Below are 23364 nucleotides of genomic sequence, written 5' to 3'. Positions count from 1 at the left end.
TATCTCCATGTACAGATGAAAATGCTGTTTTAGAGAGTTCGGGGAACCGCTTCTGAGTTACAGCTAACAAGTGGGGGCTGGGCTTTGAACCTTGGCAAACTGAGGGACAGAGACTTGATGCTGTGCTGTGTGCAGACATGGTTAATCTGATGTTGGCAAACTGGAGGTTGAAGAACATGCTTGTTGAATTTATTTCAGATTTACTCCTGACAGGAAATACCAATACCTTTATATCTTTTGACTTTTCCTTGCCGGAGGCATTGCACTAAAGGGTGCTTCTGTCTTCCTTCCTTTCTTTTTCTTCTTATAGAATATGTCACAGATACAGCTAAGTATGAAACATAAAATCACAGACACCTGTGTATGCATCACCCAGCTTCAGCAAAGCTTCACATTTTGCCAAATGTCTTCAGGGTTTTTAAGAGTAGAAATAAAACACTGCAAATCCAGTCCTTCTGGTGCCTCTAAGATGACACCCTGAAAGCAGGGACCTCCTCTGCTCGTGCGCCACCTGCGGCTGCAGTGCCCCGGTCCTCCCCTGCGCCCACAGGCAGATCCCGTTCCCAAGTGCACCTTAGTCATCTCTAACTCATTCTCTGGCCCTGAAAGGAGGAATTCTTTGGGTGTGGTATAGATTTAAAAAAAAAAAACAAAACTCACTTGCACGATCCAAAATGTTCCCTGGGAAATGTTCAGAAGCCATCACATGAGACTGAAGAGCCCCATCGTGGGAGTTCTGTCGTGGAATCTGAGACATGGCATGGCTAGAGGAGGGGGCTACATTCGGCTGTTCCGACTCCCAGGCATCAGTCAGGGAACAGTCAGAATCCCCGCCTGGAAAAGAAGAAGGGCTCAGTGTGCGGTGCTGGTATGCAGTCAGTGGCTCTCCAGGTGCAGTAGCAAATGGTCATTGCCATAGCGACGCTTTGGGAGTCTGATGGGAGATGGGTCTCTGAGTGGGGTGGCATTTCAATTTGTCCTCATCTTTGAAGGCCCCAAAGGAAAAGGCTCTTCAGTGCAGAGACAGCAAAGGCCAGAAGCTTGAAAGCCTCGTGAAGAAGGACCATTCCAATACGATCAGAGCAAAGGGACCCACTGGGACATAAGGTTGGAAAGCAAGAGTGAGAGCAGGTCACGCAAGGCACTGACTTATGCTGCAGGCAGGGGAGAGCTGGAGTGTCTCTGAGTGAGGGTGTCACTGGACATCCACACTTCTGTAGTATTTTCAGGTGGATAAAGCATTATGTGGTTTTAGTATATGGTAATATCCAGGTGGCCTTGCAAGTAATCATGAGCTAGTAGCCTAAGACTCAGGTACAGAAGAAGATTTGTTTATAGGATATCTCACTCTTAAACCCTGAGTGCAGTGGGAGTTATACAGATGGATTTGAGAGATTTGTAATGAGTATATGAGAGAGGCTCGTGAGCCATGAGCCTCTCTCATATACTCATCAGAGGTAGAGGGAGAGGGAGAGAGAGAGAATTTCAAGCAGACTCCCTGCTGAGCAAGGAGCATGACTCAGGGATTGATCTCTGGACCCTGAGATCATGACCTGAGCTGAAATCAAGAGTCTAATAATCAATGGACTGACCGGCCCAGGCACCCTCGCCTCTCATCTCTATTGCACCAAACAATAGCAGAGTCAACTCCTTCTATTTCTTATTCATCCGTTCAGCAAACATTCACTGGATGTGATTCTATACGAGGAGCTGACCCAGCTGCAAGGATACAATGGTGAAGACGATGTCTCGGTCCTCATGCACCTCATGCTCTGGTCGAGGAGAAAGAGAATAGCTGTGAAGGGCATTCTCCCTCTGTAAAATATCTTGAGATACTGGATCAAATATAATAAAGATCTCAACTTTTTTTTTTTTTTTCATTCAAGGAGGCTGTGGTTTGGAGAGGGACAGGTATACACACCAACAATGAAGATGCTGTGGGGTCATTGCTAGCATGAAGGGCAGCAGAAGGCATCCAGGGAGAGTCTAGGAAGGAATGTCTGAGTCCATCGGGGCAATCCAGGCATGCTTCACAGATGAGATGGTGCTTACATGAAAATCGGACAAGTAGGAGTTCTTCCAGGGAGATAGCAGGAAGAGGGGAGGGCAGACAGAATAAACAGGGAAGGAGTAGGGCAAGGAACGAGGGGAAAGGGAAAGAAGAAGAGGAGAAGAAAAGACATTAACCCACGAGAGAACATGGGGGAAGGTGTTCCCTGAATAGCGAGTGCTCCTATGAGCTTAGACAGAAGGGCATGTGAGGGTGGATACTCTTAGGAGATGATCTTGGCTGGACTGCTAAGCAGGGATCCGATCACGAAGGGCCTCATGGGTCACACTCTGTTGCTAAGATATATTTCCAGGGAATCTGGAACATGAGTGTAATGTGAGGACTGTTCTGTGTTGAAGTGCTCACTCATAAGAGACTCATATCCCCCATTCCAGGAGCAGGGAGCGATTGTGGAATCCCCCCCAAATACATGGGGTCTTCATACAATGGTGCTCCTTAACTGGAGGAGATTTCTGCCCCCAGGGACATCTAATAATGTCTGAAGACCTTTTTGGCTGTCACAGATTGGGGGGGGCAGGCGTGGCAGAGGAGGGAGTTGCTGCTGTCATCCAGTGACTAGAGCCCAGGGATGTGGTTAGCATCCTGGGGGCAGGCCTCACAGTGAAGGATCGTCCAGTCCCAAGTGTCAGCAATGCTGAGGTTGTGAAACCCTGTCACAGAGAGAGCAGACCCGAGTGTAGAATGAATCCTGATCATTAGAGCTCTTTCAGCAGCTCTGGTAAGCACTTACAAGCCGAGAACATCTGTATTTTCCTACATTTTCTGTATCTTCCTGATTGCCCTTACTCTTGACAAAATACCCTGCATTCTGCCTTCATAGGGCAAACCATAATTTATGATATCATAATTATTATATAAACACATACTATTTAAAACACAATTTGTGTGGTTTTTGTTTAATACCTACTTCCCTTATGAGACTAAAACCACCATGAGAAAAAGGCTACTTCGCCTGCCCCAGCCCCAGCCCCCAGCCATGATGTGGAGCATGTTGTTAGCACTCAGTAAGGTATGTAATACACAGAGAGTTCAGGTAGCGGGGCAGGGAGGATGAGACATGTGACGCCGTTCTAACAACTTGGGCCGCTGTAACAGCATCACAGCAGCCACAGAGATGGGGTGGGGGTGGGGGGGTCACTGCTCAGCTTTGTGGAGGCTAAAGCTGATTTGAGTTTGAGGCTTTAAGCAGGGAGAGTGGCCTCCTAGCCCAGGCTGGTGGGCTGACTCTGCATGTGGCACTCCCCTCCCACAGCCTGGATACTGAGCAAATGAGCTGGTGCTTTTGGACCCGGGAATTTCTGCCAACCCTGCAGTCTCCCTCCCACCATCCCACCCACACCCTGCGGCCGCTTGATAAAAAGCAGTCTGCAGAAGCATCCCTGCTGGTTGCCATAGAGAAAGGAAACAGCAGAAAGTAAAACACAGGGATCATCCAGTAATGTCCATGCGGCCCAGGAGGTCCTGGACCATGTGCATTGCAGCATCAATCATAATGGCCACGCTCCCAGAACAACCGAAGCATTCATCTATAGATGAAGGAATAAAGAAAATCCTGCCATTTGCAATGCCATGGAGAACCTGGAGGACGTTGTGCTAAGTGAAATAAGCCAGTCATAGAAGGGCAAACACTGTGCAGGTCCACTTACAGGAGGTACCTAAAAGCCTCAGTCACAGAGGCAGAGAACAGAGTGGTGGTTTCCAGGGGCTGGGAGGCACCTAATGGGGGATTACTGTTCAATGGGTATAAAATTTCAGTTACACTTGATGAATAGGTTCTAGAGATCCACTAAGTAACATAATAGCTGTATGTAACAACAGCATTGTGCTCTGCAGCATTTGTAAGGAGAATGGATCTGATGTTGAGTGTTGTTACTACAAACATCCCCCAAACACACACACATATGCACACAAGGACACGGAAACTCTGGAGCGCTTGGATATTCCTATGCCTTAATTGTGGTGATGGTGCCACAGGTGTTTGCACCTGTTCAAACTCATTGAATTTACACATTAAATATGTACAATTCTTTGTAAATCAGTTATATCTCAATAAAGCTGTCAGAGAGAGAGAGAGAGAGAGAGAGAGAGAAGCTTATCTGGTTAAATTCACATGGAAGTGAGAAAGAACTAAGAACTTTCATGGCTGATTATTTCTTGAAGGGTGATGTTTCGCTAAGATCTGCAGAGCTGTGGACGGGAGACCTGTGAGAGCAGTGAAAATGTCTCCAACCTTGGCTGCCTTGTTGAACTCAGAGCCTTGCCCTGGGAGCTGCATCCCTGTAAAGTACTGGAATCTTATTCAGAATTTCCTAGAAGAGATGGCATTAAAGAAGGAAATTGCAAAAAAAAAAAAAAATCTTAACATTAAAGAATGATCAAAGAATTTTCATCTGTGGGAAGACATGGTTTGTCCCCAATGTACACTTTCCCTAACTGACATTTAATTTTTGTCTCCAACCTTGATAATAAATGAGAGGATCCTAATGCAGATAACATTTCCACAAACAGTTCTGTTGTATTACATTTGAAGGTATTAATTCTAATCTGTTTCTCCTGATGTATTTAAATTCAATCTAGCTTACTTCCATTTTTAAAAGCGGTCTGTTTCTTCTAAGTGTATTTCCATATCCTTGCATATAAAATGGGCATTATTGTTTGCTATGGAGGGAAACACAAAGCCATATACAGAGGCTGCCATCAAAGATATAGGAGAAGTATTGGCTCTGGAGAAAAGCACAGACCTCAAGCTGGGAAGCCTTGTCTGAGATTGTCCTGCCTTTCTTTCCTTGGACTGGCAGAAGTGAAGTGGGCAGTCCTGACCAGTCCTCCCTGCAGGAATGTTTTATCTTCTTTCACTATGACTCACAGGCCCTGGGAACGTCTCCCGAACTGCAGTCTCGGGGTCTGGGGAGCTGCAAAATGCCATGGCTAAAAAATGATTGCAGCTGATGAGGAAGGTGTCTAGACACAGCTGCAGAAGGGGTGAGCTAAGGATAAAATAGGCAACCAAGAAAAATCCTTTTTAGTCTGAAAAATGAGGCACGAGAAAGTCAGGGGAAGTAAGTTTTGATTGCATCCCTTGCCCAGAGAGAAAACAGCAGAACAATTTAATTTTGAATTCTTCTTGAGTCTTCTAACGAGGCAACATTTCCAGAGAAAAATAAATTGCTGATAAAAGTCACGGGGCCTTGGGTAAATCCGGAAAACAAGAAGTCTGGGGAAGATTTGATTACAGTTGACAGCAGAGATGAAGGATTTCAAAGTCCTGTGTGCACCCGGTTTGCCTAATTACTGATTTTGAAGGGGGGGGTGGTTTGATTTGTTATATTTAGAAGATATTTGGAAACCATGGGAATTTTAGCAAGATATCTCATACTCGCATAGCACTCGTGTGGTCCAATTGCTTTACAATTGTTTGGACATGTTTCCAGGAGGAAACTACGGGAAAACTAGATGTTAATTTCTGAATACATGTAACATTGCCTTTAGAACACCGAGTCCCAGACTTCTAACAACCAACCACCATTTTCCTGGTTTTTGCTGTACCCAGAGACTGCCTACTCTTAGCCATCTTTAATATTTTCTTTGTTTCATTAAATCTTTTACTTTGAAGGAAACGTTATGTCAATCACTTAAATGCCACAAAGAGAAAGTAAATGTAAAACTGAGTACAATGAAAATGAGACTTTATTTAATTTGCCCGAAATACCAAAAAGCTGAGCCTGTTCTTTGTTAAAAGAACTTCGTGAAAACAAAAGACTAGCAAGACTTTGAGCCTTAAAGTACCAAGATTCTAAACTAAGCCTTTCTCCTTGGTTATGTCGGAAGGGCTGAGAGAATTGGAAAAGGGACCACAGCTTCTCTGTCACTGTGAGAAATGGTGTTCGTGACTTTTTTTTTTCCTTAAGATTTATTATTCATTTTGAGAGAGAGAGCATGAGCGGGAGGAGCAGAGGAAGAGGGAGAAAGAGACTCTCCGCTGAGCAAGGAGCCTTATGTGGGGCTTGATCCCACAACCCTGAGATCATAACCCTAGACAAAGGCAGATGTTTAACCAACTGAGCCACCCAGGTGCCCTGGTGTTCATGACTTCCATGTCCTAGAGGGGTCGGCCACCCCAGCCCCCACTTCTGGAAATGTTGTGTCGCACGGAGAAGAGACTTACTGCATGTATTCAGGAAAGCCAACCTATAACCAAGAGATGGAAACCTCCAAAAAGCACCTGATGGGTGAATACAAGCAAGCCACTGCTGCAGCAGCATTGCCAGTGAGAAGAGTCATCCTTAAAAAAGTCATGGCAGTCCAAAATAAGCAAATCCATGGAAACAGCAAGCAGACTAATGGTTGACAGGGGCTCGAGGTGGGAAGGAAGAATCGGGAATAGGTAATGATTGCACATGAGTGTGGGGTTTCTCGTTGCGGTGGTGAAAATGTTCCAGAATTAGAAAAGGGTCATAGTGGCCCGGTGCAGTCACTGTGGGAGACAGTATGGAGGTTCCTCAAAAAATTAAAAATAGAGCCACCATATGATTACTTTACTGGGTATTTACCCAAACAATACAAAAACATTAATTTCAAAAAGACATGTGGACCTCTGTGTTTATTGCAGCATTATTTATAATAGCTAAGTTATGGAAGCAGCCTAATTGTACATCAAGGCATGAATGGATAAAGAAGATATCACACACACACACACACACACACACACACACACACAATGGGCTACTACTCAGCCATCAAAAAGAATGAAATCTTGCCATTTGCAACAACATGCATTTGCAACAACATCTAGAGGGTATAAAGCTAAGTGAAATCAGAGAAAGACAAACACCATATATGTATTTACTCATGTATGTATTTTAAGAAACAAAACAAATGAGCAACACAGAAGAAGAGATAAGCACAGAAACAGACTCTTGACTGTAGAGAATAAACAGATAGTGATCAGAGGGGAAGTGGAGGGGATGGGTGAAACAGAGCGAGGGCTTAAGAGTACACTTATCGTGATGAGTGCTGAGTAATGATGAGAATTGTTGAATCACTGTATTCTCCCACCTAAAACTAATTTAACACTTTGGTTAACCACACTGGAATTAAAATAATTCTTTTAAAAAGTGATCAAAGTTGCACAAACTACCATGTGAATACATTTTTAAGAATCACTGAATTGTATACATTAAAATGATAGATATCATGATATGTGAATTATATTTCAATTAAAAGGTAATTAGTGCTCCTGATTACTGTAGACATTTGTGCCCATCTACCTGGGATGCCAGGAGTAGGTAAAAGGTGCTCTATGTTGCCTTCTGATTAAGATTTCTCATGTAACTTATTTATGAGAAAACTTTTCAAAGCTATAGGACACTTGAATTGACTTCTATATTAAGCTGTATACATTAGCCATTTCTTTATATTCTCCTCTTCTGTGACATGCTCTTCTGGTTTCCTGCCTGAGAAATCCTCCCCAGAGAACCTTTCCTGGGTATAGCGTAGTGAGCATATGTTCAAGACTCTTGGGTTGGAATTCGGGCTATGCTACTTACTAGTTTTGTGGCCTCAGGGCAAGTATCTAATCTGCCTTGGTTTCCCTCTCTATAAGAGAGATAAGGATAATATCCTTTCTATGTTATTACAAATGATAGGTTTCCTTTTTAATAATGCTGATTAACATTCCTTTATATGTATATACCATATTTTCATTCTTCATTCATCACTGATGGGCACTTGGGATGTTTCTCTATCTTGGCTCCTGTAAATAATGCTGCAATGAATCTGGAAGTGAGGATAATATCTCTTTGAGATTTTGATTTCAAATCCTCTGAGTATATGCGTAGAAGTGGGATTCCTGGATCATATGGTAGTTCTATTTTTAATTTCTTTCTTCTGTGAAACCTTTACATAGTGACTGGACCAATTTACATTCCCACCAACAGTGCACAAGGTTTCCATTTTCTTCAGAACCTCATCAAGATGGATAGGCCTAAAGGACATTATGCTAAATGAAATAAGTCAGACACAAAAGGAGAAATATTACATGACTTCATCAGTCCAAGTTTCATCTGTGCAAGATAAACAAATCCTACTCATCTAGTGCACAGTACAGAGGCTATAGCTAACAATGCTGTGTTGTGGCCAAATTTTACTAAGAGGGTCGGTCTTAGGTTCAACGTTCTTAATACATGCGCACGCACACATGGGTAATACTCCTTCGCAGACACTGGAGAGAGGGGATGTACATAATACGGAGTGACTGGGGGACACCTAGAATGCTCAGGTAGTTAAGTGCCAGCTTTCAGCTCATGTCAAAAGCTTGGGGTCCTGAAACTGACCCTTATGTGGAGTTCCCTGCTCAATGGAAGTCTTCCCCCCTCTCTGCTCCTTCCCTTGCTGGTGCTTTCTCTCTCTCTCTCTGAAATAAATAAATAAAATCTTTAAAAAGTACATGGGTTGGTTGGTATAATGTTGGCCCACAATAATCATTATGGTTAAGGGGAATTATGACTGGACCTTCTGATCATTCTCCTCAGTTTCTTTAACTCCCATTTCTGCTCATTCACATTTTCTGTAAATAAACCCCTTTATTCCAGAGACCCCTGTAACAACTTCTACTATTGGCTTCCAAAGCAATATCTTTAGGTCCTTTCTTGTTCTGCAATGCTTTTGTTATGTTTCCAAACCTCCCCGGGCTATCGTACTACTTCCCATTTGTGCCTCAAATTCAGTTCATGTGAAATAGAATTTGTTATCTCATTTCTTGACTCAAATCTGTTCTTTTTTTGCTACTTTAGAGCTAATAAGTCCCAAGCAGAACCAGTCCCTATGCAAGTATGTACTTTTCACAAATTAGTACATATCACCCTCACAATGATTCTATGTGCTACTAGTATCCTCTTTTATATGTGAAGAAATGGAGGTTGGGGGTGTTCATTAACTTGCCTAAGAACACTCAGGCTGGAAAAGATGGCTTCAGAACTTGAATTCAGACCCATTCAGCTCAAATGCCCATTCCCCTCTTCATTCTGCCAATCCTGTCTTCCAGATCTTCGTGATGCCTCAACTTTTCCTGCCTTCCCCCAGTGTTCTTGGATTCTTCCCACTTCTCATTGCTATAGTCACTCATTCACCAATCTGTCCATTAGGCCCTGGAGAATATTTGTTAAATCTCTTCCTTCCTCTCTACTTCTAGATGTTCCTTTGTCTGCCTCTTGGTTTTAATCGCCCCTGAGCTCCCCCTTGTCACCCTTCATCCAATCTTCAGTTCATGTTACTGTCAAGGTCATCTTTGAAAATTGAAACCTGATTATGTTATCGCCCTGCTCAAGAGCCTTCTAAGGTACTTTTGATTGAGTAAGGTAAAATCCGAGCTCCTCAATATGGCACAGAAGGTTCTCCAAATATATCTTCTGTCTATCTTTCCAGGCCCTACTTCCCTGCCTCCTTCTCTTCACATCGTCCTGTTTATACATCCTTGTTATTGTGGGAACTAGGATACACTCTATTTAAATAATCTTTTGTTTGTATAAGAATTATGTCTTCATTTAACAAGTACTCTATTTTTAAATTTAAATTTATCTCACACACACAAGTACATTTAAATACTGGTGAAATCTTAATCCTATTGTGTCATGTCAATTTCCTGAGTTTGATAATGACTGTATATAGTTGAGTAAGTTGTAACCAGTGAGGGAATCTGGATGAAGTGTATGCAGGCCTTCTGTATACTATTTTTAGCAACTTCTCACGAATCTATAATTCCTACAACTTAAAAAGGGGTTTTTTTTTGTGTTTTTTTTTTTTTTTTTTTTAATGAATGTAGCATTGTGTTTTCTGCCCAGGAAGAAGAATGAGAAAAATAGTAAGACATGCAAGTACTAAACCATTAAATTATTATATGGTTGTATTATATGTCTCCTCTTGCCTGCTCTTTGAGCCTGGGCTGTGGGGTATATATGTTGAATTTCATCTTGGAAAGAAAAGTGAAATCCTTTCTGGCACTAGAACAAAGACTGGGTTTTTGAACCAGACAGATCCACATTGGATTCCAGTTCTGCTGTTTATAAACTAAATGAACTTGGGCAAGTCACTTAACCCTGAGCCTCACTTTCACCATAACTATAAAATATTATGATCATAAGACCTACTTCCTATGGGGTTTGGGGATATTTAAACAGGATAATGTATATAAACAAGGTAAATACTTAAACGAGACAGAAGATACTTAGCTTATAAATAAACACGCTTGACTTCTTTCTCTAAGGTTACATCAGCAAATCCTGTTGGCTCTTTTTTTTTTCTCCTGTTGGCACTATCTTTGAAATGTATCCAGAATCCTCCTGCTTCTCACCTCTACCTACTTCATTCCAGCTACTATTATCACCCCAGTGAGTCACTCCAACATCATCTTAAATGATTTCCTTGCTTCTGCCCTACTACCTATCTTACCTTTAATCTGAACACAGCAGCCAGAGTTACCTTGTCAATGTATAAATAGAATCTTATTCCTCTGATTAAAACCCTCCAATGGGTTCTCCCCTTATTCAGAGTAGAAGGTGAAACTTTTGAACGGGCTTCCCATTGTCCCTGTCCTTCCCCACTGGCACAGCCACATGCCTCTGAGATCCTACCCTCTCTCTTCCCCTCTCACACTCAGCCCTGGGATGCTCCTAGCCCAGGAACTTTGTGCTGGCATTTCCTTTGCCTGGATTGTTCCTCTCCTAGATGCTTTAGTTCCACTTTGCAGCCAATGCTCAGAAGTCATTCTTACGAGGTCATCTTAATCGCCCTACTTAAACTTGCAATCCCCATCTCTTCCTCCTCTGTTTTTTCCCACACCACTTACCACTTTTAACGTGCTATGTAGCTTACATATTGTCTGTCTACCCCTACAGGGATGCAAGTTCCATGAGAACAAATTTGCTTGCCAATATGTCCCAGTGTGTAAAATGGTCCCTGGTAGATAGCTGGCCCTCAATAAATCTTACAATTGAATGAATGAATGAATGAATGAATGGATTCCAGCAGAATGCACAACATGAGCACAGCCACAGAAGTGTGGAAGAACATGGTCCATTCAGGAAACTGAAAAAGGATGACTGTTCCCAGAGTAGAATGTGTGTGGGGGTGGGGGGAGTCTTTCTCCCTCCCTTCTCAGAAAGCATCTTGAAGGATCCTCAACCCCAGCCTCCATTTCCTTACCTCCCACACTCTTCACCCTCTACCCTCTGGTTCTCTTCTCTTTTTTAAAAAGGGTTTTATTTATTTATTTGAAAGAGCGAGAGAGAACACGAGCTGGGGGAGGGGCAGATAGAGAGGGAGAAACAGGCTACGCACGGGACCCGATGCGGAGCTCGATTCCAGGACCCCGGGATCATGACATGAGCCGAAGGCAGATGCTTAACGGACTGAGCCACCCAGATGCCCTTCCTAGTTCTCCACCACCAATAACTTCAAGATCAACAAATCCGGTTGTCATCCCGTTTAACCCCTGAACATGATTTGTCACTGATAACTGCCCCATCCCTCTTGAAGCCCTATTTTCCTTTGATTCTCATTTCATAACACTTAGTCTTCCTCTCACCTCTCTGGATGCCTCCTCTCAATCCCTTTTGCAGACTAATCCTGTCCTATTCACGCATTCAAAATGCTCCCTTCTGGACTCCCTCTTTGCCAACTCTACCTTCTTCCTAATGTGTCTCAGCCATTCTGTGGCTTCAGAGGCGATTCACAGATGTGTAGCTTTAACTCACACTGTCCCTTGGAGCCCCAGATTGACTTGCCCCTTATGTCCCAAAGGAACTTCACCTCAACATGCTCCAAACCATGCATGTGGTCTTCCCTCACCCAGCAAACCTACTCCCCAGATTCCTCAGACCTAGCCATTTTGTCTCTTAGCTTCCTCCTTTGCCCAGAGAAGTCCCTCCTATTTTCTGGAAAACAACTCAAATGCCACTTCAATGGGGATGACTCCTGAGTTTCTGATTGGGTCAAATTTCTCATTACATCGTATATTTTTCTCCATGGCATTTACCACAATTGTTTTATATTTGTTTGTGCAATTATTTGACAAAGGTCTGAACCTCATAAAAATAATTGTAACTACAAATCACTGAGTATCAGGGATTGAAATATGCTTGACATTCATTGTCCATTTAATCTTTAAGATATACTTTGAGTTCATATCATTGTGTTTACATACATATATGTGTATCTATATACACATATTTACATATAGTAATATTGTGTTCTGTGTATTATATAATATGTATACACAGTATCATGTATATTTAATATGAATATATATGATATACATGTATATATAATACATGCATGTAGCATGTATTTCAATAGGAATACATGAATATATATATTATACTCTACATATGTATCTTGTTTTTAAAATAAGGAAACTGAGACATAGCAGAGTTAAGTAACTATCTCAGTGTGCTCACCCAGAGACTTGGACCCAACTTCAGTGTCTTTTCTCCATCTCTATCCTGTATAGACAAGATACACCGAAGATGTACAAACACATATTTCAGGTATTATCAGCTTAATAATTTACACATTTAAATTAGGCTATTTTGCATAATACGTGACATGAATACGTATGTAATTGGATCATGTAAGTAGTGTGGAGAGAACCTTGGTGATTTTTTAAAAATGTGGCCCATTCCTTCTATGCAATGATGGTCATCTCTGGAATTTATATTGGTCTGGGACCGCATAGTTGCTGCTGCCCGTTTGTGAATGATATTGCACTGTGGAAAAGGAGATTCAGACTCACCAGTTTCACTGCAATGCTCCATGTCCAGCCTCCTGACCCCCTCTAACCAGGTGTCCTCACTTAAGGAAGAGTCAACATCACCGAAGATGTTTCCGTGCAGCCAGGATTTAGAGGTACTGAGGCTGAAGAGATTAGAAAAGGAACGGCGGACTCTCTTTTTCTTTCTAAATATTCTGGAGAGAAATGGAGAAATGAAAGTAGCATGATGCATAATGCATAGCAGCCATGTTTGGTTCAAAACCAAAAATTTAGTGAAAGTGATTTGATGCATAGAACCCATCTCCGTAACTCGGATCTGTGAAGCTCATTTCATTTGTTCCCTCTGTTAATCCCACAGAAGTTTCTTAAATTTCTGTGTGTTCCAGGTGCCTGGATCAGTATCAAAGATGCTGAGATACAAAATAAAACCTTTGGTACAAAAAGTTCACAAACCAGTACAGGAGAGAGACAAGAACTATGCAGATGAAGCTAATGACTTCATAGAGCTTATCCCACACCAGATGTCTTTCTTTGTGGTTGACATAAAGTAACTCATATTATCCTTGGAACAGCCCCGTGAGGGAAGTACTATCGTGACCCCATTTTTCAGATCAGGAAACTGAAGCACAAAAGGTTAAGGCACTTGGTTGAGGTCATATATCTAGTAAGTGGCATAACTGGGAAGCAAACCCAGGCAGCCTGGCTCTGGCTCTAGTCCCTGGTCTGCATTACTATACTAGGTAGGGGATGTGTGCTCCGGCGGAATTAACTGGAGGCTGCTCTGAGAGCATCAGGAAGGGTGTTGCTGATCAGGAGTCAAGGGAGGTTTCTGAGGATAGGAGACCACTGAGCTGCAGAGGATGATCTGATCCAGTCATTGAAGAACAAGTAAGTCTCATATGGGCCCATGCTAGGAAATGAGGCTGGACAGGTAACATGAAGGCAGGGAATGAAGAATCTTGAATAGTTCTCCATTATAGTAACATTATGTAAAGAGCTACAATTTGATGTTAGGGTAAAGGGAGATCACTGGGTATGTCAAGGGAGAGGCATAGTGATGACATGCATCTGATTTGCATTTCTGGGAGATTTTGCCTGCTCACCCATCCATACTCCCAGCATCCTATCCTCCACATTGTAAGAACAAATCTGGTCATTCATCATTTGTCAATGGCTCCTCCTTATCTTCAGAACAAAAACAAACACCCTGAGCTGGACTTGAAGCTTCAGTTTGTGTCTGCCCAGTCTTCCCTCCTGCCCCTCCACCCCGAGTTGATTTCTGCCAAACCGCCTGCCGTTTTCCAAATGGTACAGGGTCTCCCAGGGCTCCATGCCCATTCCATCTCTGGAAGTCTCACCTGCTACTTTTATCTTAGCTAACATCCTACATCTGTCAAGACTCTTGTCAAGACTGAAATCAATCTTCATTATCTCTAGGAATCTGGTTTTAACCTGTTTCCCCAAATGAAATGGGCTTCCTTTCCTCATCTCCTCCACGGCATTCTGTTCAGACCTTGACTGCAACACCCACACTGCTTCAGCGCATTGGTTTGTTTTCACGTCAGCAGTCCTTGCCCCTTATGAGTCTTTGTGCCTCCACGATAATGAGCTCTTAGGAATCATCGCTAAATGAACAAATGAACGAATGAATAACTAAGTGGGTGGACCAGACTTCAGATTCTTTCATGTAATCTCCTCTACTTACCTCACTAAATTCTCCTTGTAAAGAACACTGGTCTGGGGTGGGCTCAGAGTTATGTTGCCATCTTTGTCATAGAGGAAACTGTCTTCTGTCCAAGTGTAGTATCCATTGGAGAGGAGTCTGGGACTTCGGCGACAGGCAAAGTGGGAGGCTGTTAGGAGATCTACAGAGCAGCATTTGAAGGAAGTGTCACCATCCAGGAAATCACAGGCAAAACTAAAGGGGGAAGAAGGAAAGTCCTTTCCACTTCTATCCACTACATCCAGTCCCACAAAAACCACATTTCTAGCCACTGTGAAGGTAAACACCTCTTAGCATTCATGGCTACCAGTTACTTCTGCCTCCCTAAGAATGTCACTTCTACTCTGGGCTCCATCTCCTCACTAGTGAGAGCATTAAACGACAGGGCATTTAGTGCCTTTTTCTGTTTTAAACATGTTGACGAAAACTTTCTGTCTAATCAGTCTTTTCACCACACGATGCAACTACACCCCCGACATTAATCCATTTTCTTGGATGAAAAAATTGCAAAACAGCCTATCTGGGATGTTGGAAACTTACAGTCACCACCCCTTTTCTTTGAATAGCCTTCCCGTTGCGATATCTTTATTCTTTCCCTGATTGATAAATTTCAACCTTGCAGCCACCAGGCACAGAAGAGTTACAGGGTGAAGACACAGTCAAAGAGATCTTTTTGGCCTTTGCCGATTTCCCTCTAGATCAGCTGCACAAATGACTATGCAGTTGTGATTTGATATCCAGGAAAGTCTCCCATTTGGTTGGGGAAAATCTCCATGTGTGTTGGGTTTGAGAAACAACCATATGCCTGTGTGATTAAAAGGCCACCTTATGCCACAAGCTTTACGGAATTTCTGATAAAGTTTTATTTCATTTTTATTTTTTTAAGATTTTATTCATTTATTTGGGAGGGAGAGCATGAGAGACAGAGCACAAACAGGGTGGGGGCAGGTCAGAGGGAGAAAGAGAAGCAGACTCCCCACTGAGCGAGGAGACTTGGATCATGACCCCAGCCTAAGGCAGACACTAAGCCAACTGAGTCCTCTGATGAAGTTTTAAATGTAGAAACCTGTCCACAATTAATACATGCACTAAATTTAGTAAAGGACTATTTTAAATGGATATTATTTGTTGAAAATTTACTATGGGCCTGGCTCATACTTCATGCTTTATCTACTTTTCACAAACCTCCCCCAAAACTAAGTATTGTGATCTTCATTACACTGTAGGAAAAAAAAAAAAAAAACTTGAGATGCAGAAGGACAAATAACTTGGACATTTAATAACAGCTGGTGACAAGTGACAAGGCTAGGATTCGAGTCCTGGTCTATCTAACACTAAAGCATGGGCTCGCTCCACATGGCCGTCTTGTTCATCCTTGACTGATTCATTTGACAGTAGCAAGAGGCCTAAAATTTACAAATAAGGCCAGGTCCTAACACCAAGGCATGATTCCTTTATACCACTGGCATATTTTACAAAATGCTAGAGAAAACATCAGTTAGAGCTACATAAAGAATAAGAAAGAAGAGAAAAAAAAAAGAGAGGAAAAAATGAAGGAAGGAAGGAAAGAAGAGACTTCATTACAGAACTTGAACAAAATGGTAGACTCTACGTGGTTTTTTCGGAGAATGGAATCTGGACAGCTCGGGCATTGATCTAGAATCCTGTTGCTTTTATAAACTGAGATAGTAAAGCATATTTAGGAGAACATCAATTTGAGAAAAAGCAACTATTCATCAGCCTCCAACAGTTTCTCCACTCTCCAAACAATTCACATGTGCTCTTACACTCACAGTCACCCCCTCCAAATCCATTATTCGGTTAGGCAAGTTTTCATTTTGCATGTACATGGGACTAAAGATTTATGCCCGTGCCAAAACTGGATGAGAGATAAAACTAATATTTTTAAACCAGTAAGACACATAGGAAGATACATGATTGATTTGTCTTGAGAAAAGTCCCATAAGATACCTTGGGAAAACACATGTGGGAGACAGCTCTCCAGTAGATCTTCTCTCAGAGCCAGAAGAACCTGCATCGGCAAAGAGGAGAGAAGCACAAATTTATCCCACCTCCCCAACATGCTTGACTGCAAATAACGGAGGCGTCAAAGAAGGTATGAATAGCTCCAGGCTCAGCAGAGATTCCAACTGGTGCAGGCATCCAGTGAATCAAGACTAACACAACTTGTCACCAGACCCTTATGGGGAGCCAGAAATAATCGAAGGGCTTCTATCTTCTGTTTCTTCTCTCACTCAACATCCTTTAGAGGTTTCCGAGTGGAGGATGAGGCAATAATAAACCATTAGCATCAAACTGACTCATGAAAAGGAGGAAGAAAGCATCTTGTGTGAAGCTGTAGAAAACCCGAATCAATGAGCCAACGTGCTGGTTATTTTAGCTTACTCAGTAATTTGAGGGATTCAATCATCTGCCCAGGCTGCCTCTCATTAGGGCAGTTTAAGGTGCTTTCATTGTAAAATAATGAGCAGAGGACATTAGTGGAGGAAAAAATTAAGTTTTGTTTTGTTTTATATAAATGATTTTCCAATGTATGAAGCCTGTGAATATTCTCAATGAAAAAAAAAAATCATCCATTCATTCTGCTCACTTTAACCAAAGGCATAGCAACAGATTTCAGTTGGGCAAAGTGCAGTTAATTAATATTCTAAACTCTAAAGCGGGATTTTATACAGTAACGTGTGAACACTTCTAATAGCTTCAGTGAAACTTGATTCCACTGCAGATGATTAATATCTAAGACAAAGTTTAGGCTTTCAGATGGGGCTGGTTGATTTGTAAGGAGTAAATGGTAGGTGTGTGTGTTGGGGGAGGGGTTAGAAGCAGGGCTTGGGGAGAAAATGTCTAGAGGAAGGAAGAAACTTGAAACCACTACCATTTTAACAACGCCCTTACTTCCTGCAAGTAGCTATCAAAATCATTCAGTATTTTTTTATAGACAGTTTTGCATCTTAATAGTGGCTGATAAACAATCTCCTTTCACATTTATGCACAGGCATCTAAAAAACCAGTGATTTTTTTTTTTCTACTAGGAAGACAAATACCACATTTCTCTCAAGGAAAGAAATGAAGTCAAAATCATTGCCAAAGTGAACACTGGCACTTACGAAGCACAAGCTACTGACAGATGGTTAATGGTATGAGTATCAGCAAAATCAAAGCAAGGAAATTGCTAAAAGAAGTCTAATCGTTCAAAAGATAATTGCGCATAGCAGTTCTCCTACATTTACTTGCCACTGGTGTTGACATCAGTTGAGATATTCGGTACATCTTGGGAAGCCTGCTTGTTCAAACTTCACAGATTTTCTGAAAGAGCCATGAAAAAAAGGTGGATTATATATTAAAAATAGAAAAATCATGCCAAAACAGATGGCATCTACTAATTGCACCAGTCAGTCTTGTTTACCGAATGACACGAGATTTTGGACTGAAGGAGGAGACTGGAACCAGTGACCACTGAGATTATGTCTGCATCTATGGTTCTGTACTATTTCCCATTGTCTGTCTGAGGGCATCCAAAATAATCTTGTTCTGTAAATAAGAACAGCATTTTATTTGAGAAAGCAAGATTTATGCAGTTGATCTGTCCTCAAAATAAATAATGCCAGTGAATTATTTGATTAAGAAATCAGAAAAGAAGGTTGGGTTTTGTAGAGCCCTCTAAATAAGTATATTTGTAGTTTTGTCACCCAATGCACATCGCCGTCATTATCGAGTTTCAAGCAATGCTTGGAGATTGGTGTTGGTCTTTTGCGCAACGCCTCGGACCACTGACAGGTAGTCATAGCAAGGGCTGGCGGTCTTTCATAGACGCTGTCAGCCTGGACATTCTCAAGCAGCACAAGAGTGCACTTAAAATAGCCTACCACCAGGCAGATTTCAAAATGCAACTCTCAGGAATATATAAATTTACTTTCTCAATTACAAATTTAAAATACATCTAAGTGTGTAAATTATGTAGACTTTGATCATATCCCACTCATCTCATAGATCTATCTGCTGTACACTATGACGCTTTCTACACATCACTATCCTAATAGCCTTGCAAGGTAGGACTAAATTCTTTCCTAATTTACCACCTCTTTCCACGTTTTTAAAATGTGGTAACTGGTAATGGATTGTTTTTGTGGCTGTCATACATTAAATCAAGCCAGGATAATTCTACAGCTCCAAACAGATTCTTTCAATAAACTAGATGCAACACCTTTTCAAAAACAGAGATCCTAGGTATAGAGACCGTTAGAGAAGTCAGGAGAACTCTCTGGCATTCATTGGAAGATCTCTAAATCAAAGCATACATTTATAGATTTTTATTTGGAATATAAAATAATATTGCTTGCACCGTAATATAATAGTTTGCCACCATCCTTTTGATTTTTGATCTATACCATCTTAAAGGTGCAGCCCAAATTATACCACGTTAGCTTTTTCCAAGTATTACATTTAATTTTAAACCAACAAGTCCTGTGGCAGAAAGCAAGGTTTTTACTGCTATCTCTTACAAATACTTATATCAAGCTACAGGCAGTATACTAACAGTTAATCGAGTATTAGTAACACTAAAAAAGCCTTCAGTAACAGCTCTAAATCTTTTCAAGAAACAGATTCTGTCTACCAGTTCTATCAAAGTAACACATCCATTCTGCAAAATAATCTGTCCGTACATGTTCCTTCCAAAGGGGGTTCCCACTTTCTTCTTCTTCTTCTTCGTGATAAATAGAAAAATTACTGACGTGCAAAGTTTCCTTGGGTCGACGGTGAAAAAATCCAGGACTTCGCAGTTCTTCAGCTGAAAATCACGTTAGGGTGTCAACAGGTGCACAGAAGTCCTGTAACGAAGAGCATTCTCTCCTTCTAACAGATGCCTGCGCACATCACCGTGTGATGTGCGCAGGCATTTGCAGAAAGTTTTGTCTTCAGTGGCCTCTTGTTCTTTTGGCTGCTTCCTAGAATAAAGGGGCATGTAGTTCTTGAGAAAGTCAGCTTTATAACTGCTCTTGTTTTCTTTCAAAAGCAGCCTGCGTAACCAGAGACTGAGAGGCAGGATGAGGTCACACTTCCTGTTGGGCTCTCATCAGTGGCATTCACACCCAGGAGTATGGTGAAGACTCAAAATAGTTCCCTGGACCGGCAACAGGGGATGTGTAGCCCACAAATCAGGCCAGCTGGATGTACCCCGGTCACTCGAGGGATGCTTTTCTGAGCTACCTCATCATCCTCGCTGTGAGAATATAAGAACTGCCAGAGAAGCAACACTTCTTGCTTGTCATCCTCTGACCCTTTCCAGTATAGTAGCGCATAGCTGTGCTCTGTCCAAATCAATTAAGCTTATTGGTGATAGCACACTGGTGCTATTAAATTCAGCATACTATTCAATACCAGGAACTGAATTTTGTGAAAATGTCTGTAGTGGAAGTACGTTGATTCACCAAATGTTGAGATTTATAGGAACCTCTATGGGTGGCATTTTACATTTTATATTTATATTTTAGCTGAACTCAAAGAATTTCCTGCTATCGGTGGGTTCCTAAAAATCTCTACTATTGTAAATGATATATATATATATATATATATATATATATATATATATATATTCTAGCAACACTAAGGTGCTTTGGATATGGAAAGGATGTGGGTTTAGGAGTTGCACAGATTGAGATTCACACTCTGTCCACCTACCAGCTGTGTAACCTTGGATTTGTGGCTTAATCTTTTTGAGCTGCAATTCCTTCAATTATGAGTAATAATACACATTTTGCAGAATGCCTTGGGGAATGAAATGAGATAAAAGAAATGAGAAATAGGTGAATCATCAGCTCAAATGTCCAAGATATGTTCCTTATTTGCTTTCTGGAAATCAGTTTTTCTTCCGAAGCCCCAATTGGTCAGCTTGGCAATAAAGTTAATTTCATTCTTTCTTGAGGTTCCCTTTTTCTCTGAGGTTATGCCAAAGGCAGGATCTTCTGTAGAACATGCCCCGAGCTGCAGAAGGTGTTGGGGGAGAATGCATCTACTCTGTGGTAGACAGTTTGCCAAGATGGCCCTCAAAGAGCCTTGTGTGAGCCCCTCCCCTTCAGTGTGGGTTGAAGTGAATAACTTGCTTCTCCTGTGTAGATGAGACACAAGTGATGGGTTGCCCTCCCACAATTAGGTTGCAAAAGACTATGGCTTCTGTCTTGTTGGCCTCTCTATTAACTTCTAGGCTTACGCAATTTGATGAAGCAAGTGACCGTGTTGGAGAAGCACACAAACAAGAATCTGAGGGGTTGTCTCAAATGACAGGGAAGGACTGAAACCCTCAGTCCAATAGCTGGGAATCCAGCCAACAGCCACACGAGTGAGCTCAGGAGTGGCTCTTTCTCCAGGTGAGCCTTGAGATGATGCTAGCTCCAGCCAATACCACAAATCCCTTTTCCCGAAAGACTGGCATCAAAACGACTTTAATTTTTGGACTATTCTTTTACTGACCTGGAACACATTGGGAACTCATTAATGATCATAATCATTGCTCACTTTATGGAGCTTTACTATTTACCAGGCACTGTTCTACTTCCTTTACATATATTAGCACATTGAATCCTCATACCCACTCCATGTGGGAGGTTCTGTTATTATCTTCATTTTACAGATGAGAAAACTGAGGCACAAAGAGTTCAATTCTTTGCCTAAAGTCACACAGCCAGTAAAGGGTGAGCTTGTAAATCCACAATTCTAATCTTGGATTTTTAGCCTGTAAGCAATAGCGATCACCTCAAACACGTTCGAGCATTCCCTATGAACCAGGCACTGCATGAAATACTACGCTGTGTGCAATCTTGTTTAAACCTCATGCAGCCCTAGGAAATATTATCCATGTGCAGGATAGAGGGTCAGGAGTTTAGATAATTCTCTCAGCACTATGAAGGGTCAGAGCCAGAATTCCAGCCCTACAGTTTCCTCTTGGCTCTTCTCTCCTCAGACCCACTTGTTTCCTTGCTATTCCTTAAATGCCAGACTTGTGTCTGCCCCAGGGTCTCTGTGTTCACCCTTTTCTCTGCCCAGAATATTCCCCGATAGTCACAGAGTGTTCCTCCTCACCTCCCTTAGCTCCTGACTCAACTGTTTTGCTCACTTACTAAATTGCCCTCCACATAATCTACTTATTCTTCCTCCTGCTTTATTCTTCTCCTTAGTACTTCTCATATATACTATGTCATATACTTCAACATTTATTTTTTTGTACTGATAAAAATATTCTTCAGCCAGACTGTAAGCTTTATGAAGGCAGAGTTTGGATACCTTTCTTCATTTCTGTAGACCCAGAATGAAAAATACTGCCTGCCATATAATAGGTTATCCATTAATATCTGTAGAATCAATGAATAACGGAATTAACATCTAGGTACAACTGACTTTAGTACTTTTATTCTGCTCGCTAGAAATCAGTGTTTTTAAAAGGATGTCCCACAGAAGGCCCAATTCTCCACTGTTAATGGAGGAGATGTGTGCAGAAAGGGAAAATGGTGAGCAGTAAATTTAAGCCTGCTCTCACTTGGAAGTCCTACCCAGAGCAGCTAGCAAGACAAATAAATAAAAGGTATTCAAATCAGAAAGGAAGAAGTAAAATTATCCATTTGCAGATGACATGATCTTATATATAGAAAACCATAAAGATTCTTAAAAAGAAAAAAAAACTGTTAGAACTCATAAATGAATTCAGTAATGTGTGGTTTTTTTTTTAGGATTTATGTAAGATTTCTTGCAGCTAGAACTCCTGTCTTAAAAATGCTCTAGATATGTCCTTACTGTTTGCTCAGGGCTCATATTTGAATGACGGTGGGAATAATTTTTTTAAGAGATTGAAACGGAGAGAGACAGACTGAGACATGGCAAGTCAGGAAAGGAGGGAAATAGAAAGAGACCAATTAGCTTGTGAAAACCCTAACATAAAACCTAAATAGGAGCTCGCATTCTTGGTGGCAAAGACAGTCTCCTCAATAAATGTTGTTGGGAAAATTGGACAGCTAAATGTAGAAGGATGAAACTTGATCGCTCTCTTACACCATACACAAAGATAAACTCAAAATGGATAAAAGACCTCACTCAACATGAGCCAGGAATCCATCAGAATCATAGAGGAGAACATAGGCAGTAACCTCTTCGACATTGGCCACAGCAACTTCTATCAAGGTATATCTCCAGAGGCAAAGGAAACAAAAGCAAAAATGAATTTTGGGGACTTCACCAAGATCAAAAGCTTCTTCACAGCAAAGGAAACAGTCAACAAAACAAAGAGGCAACCCATGGAATGGGAGAAGATATTTACAAATGACAGTACAGACAAAAGGCTGATATCCAGGATCTATAAAGAACTCCTCAAACTCAACATTCAAAAAACAGATAACCATGTCAAAAAATGGGCAGAAGACATGAACAGACACTTCTCCAATGAAGACATACAAATGGTTAACAGACACATGAAAAAATGTTCATCATCACTAGCCATCAGGGAAATTCAAATCAAAACCATGTTGAGATACCATCTTACACCAGTTAGAATGGCCAAAATTAACAAGACTGTAAACAACATGTGTTGGAGAGGATGTGGAGAAAGGGGAGCCCTCCTGCACTGTTGTGGGAATGCAAGTTGGTACAGCCACTTTGGGAAACAGTGTGGAGATTCCTTAAGAAATTAAAAATAGAGGAGCCTGGGTGGCTCAGTGGGTTAAAGCTTTTGCCTGCAGCTCAGGTCATGATCCCAGGGTCCTGGGATCGAGCCCTGAATCGGGCTCTCTGCTTGGCAGG

At 41.6% G+C, this 23364-nt stretch overlaps 1 protein-coding gene across 19 annotated transcripts in view; it reads right to left on the bottom strand.

The window, feature by feature from the left end:
* TMEM71 (transmembrane protein 71) overlaps positions 1-19627 on the bottom strand; it is a gene marked incomplete at its 3' end in the record, with an annotated part of 31066 nt that extends 11439 nt beyond the window's left edge. For 4 of the 19 annotated variants that reach the window (XM_082721301.1, XM_082721285.1, XM_082721290.1 and 1 more), the window contains exons 1-7: positions 19245-19589; positions 17805-17886; positions 16531-16591; positions 14542-14754; positions 12858-13030; positions 2671-2721; positions 661-834 (exon numbers count right to left, since the gene is read on the bottom strand). In XM_082721301.1, coding sequence (XP_082577427.1) covers positions 661-834; positions 2671-2721; positions 12858-13030; positions 14542-14754; positions 16531-16591; positions 17805-17850 — 718 coding nt within the window. In that variant the 5' untranslated portion in view covers positions 17851-17886; positions 19245-19589. Of the gene's footprint in view, positions 1-660; positions 835-2670; positions 2722-12857; positions 13031-14541; positions 14755-16530; positions 16592-17804; positions 17887-19244 lie in introns of all 19 variants that reach the window. The other 15 variants (XM_082721288.1, XM_082721298.1, XM_082721296.1 and 12 more) reach the window with 14 other exon arrangements.
* Between the last annotated feature and the right edge of the window lie 3737 nt (positions 19628-23364).

The sequence above is a fragment of the Mustela nivalis genome (genome assembly GCF_964662115.1).
Source record: "Mustela nivalis genome assembly, chromosome: 2".
NCBI lineage: Eukaryota > Metazoa > Chordata > Mammalia > Carnivora > Mustelidae > Mustela > Mustela nivalis.
Note: the sequence above shows the minus strand (reverse complement) of the source record. Positions and strands in the feature narration are given on the sequence as shown.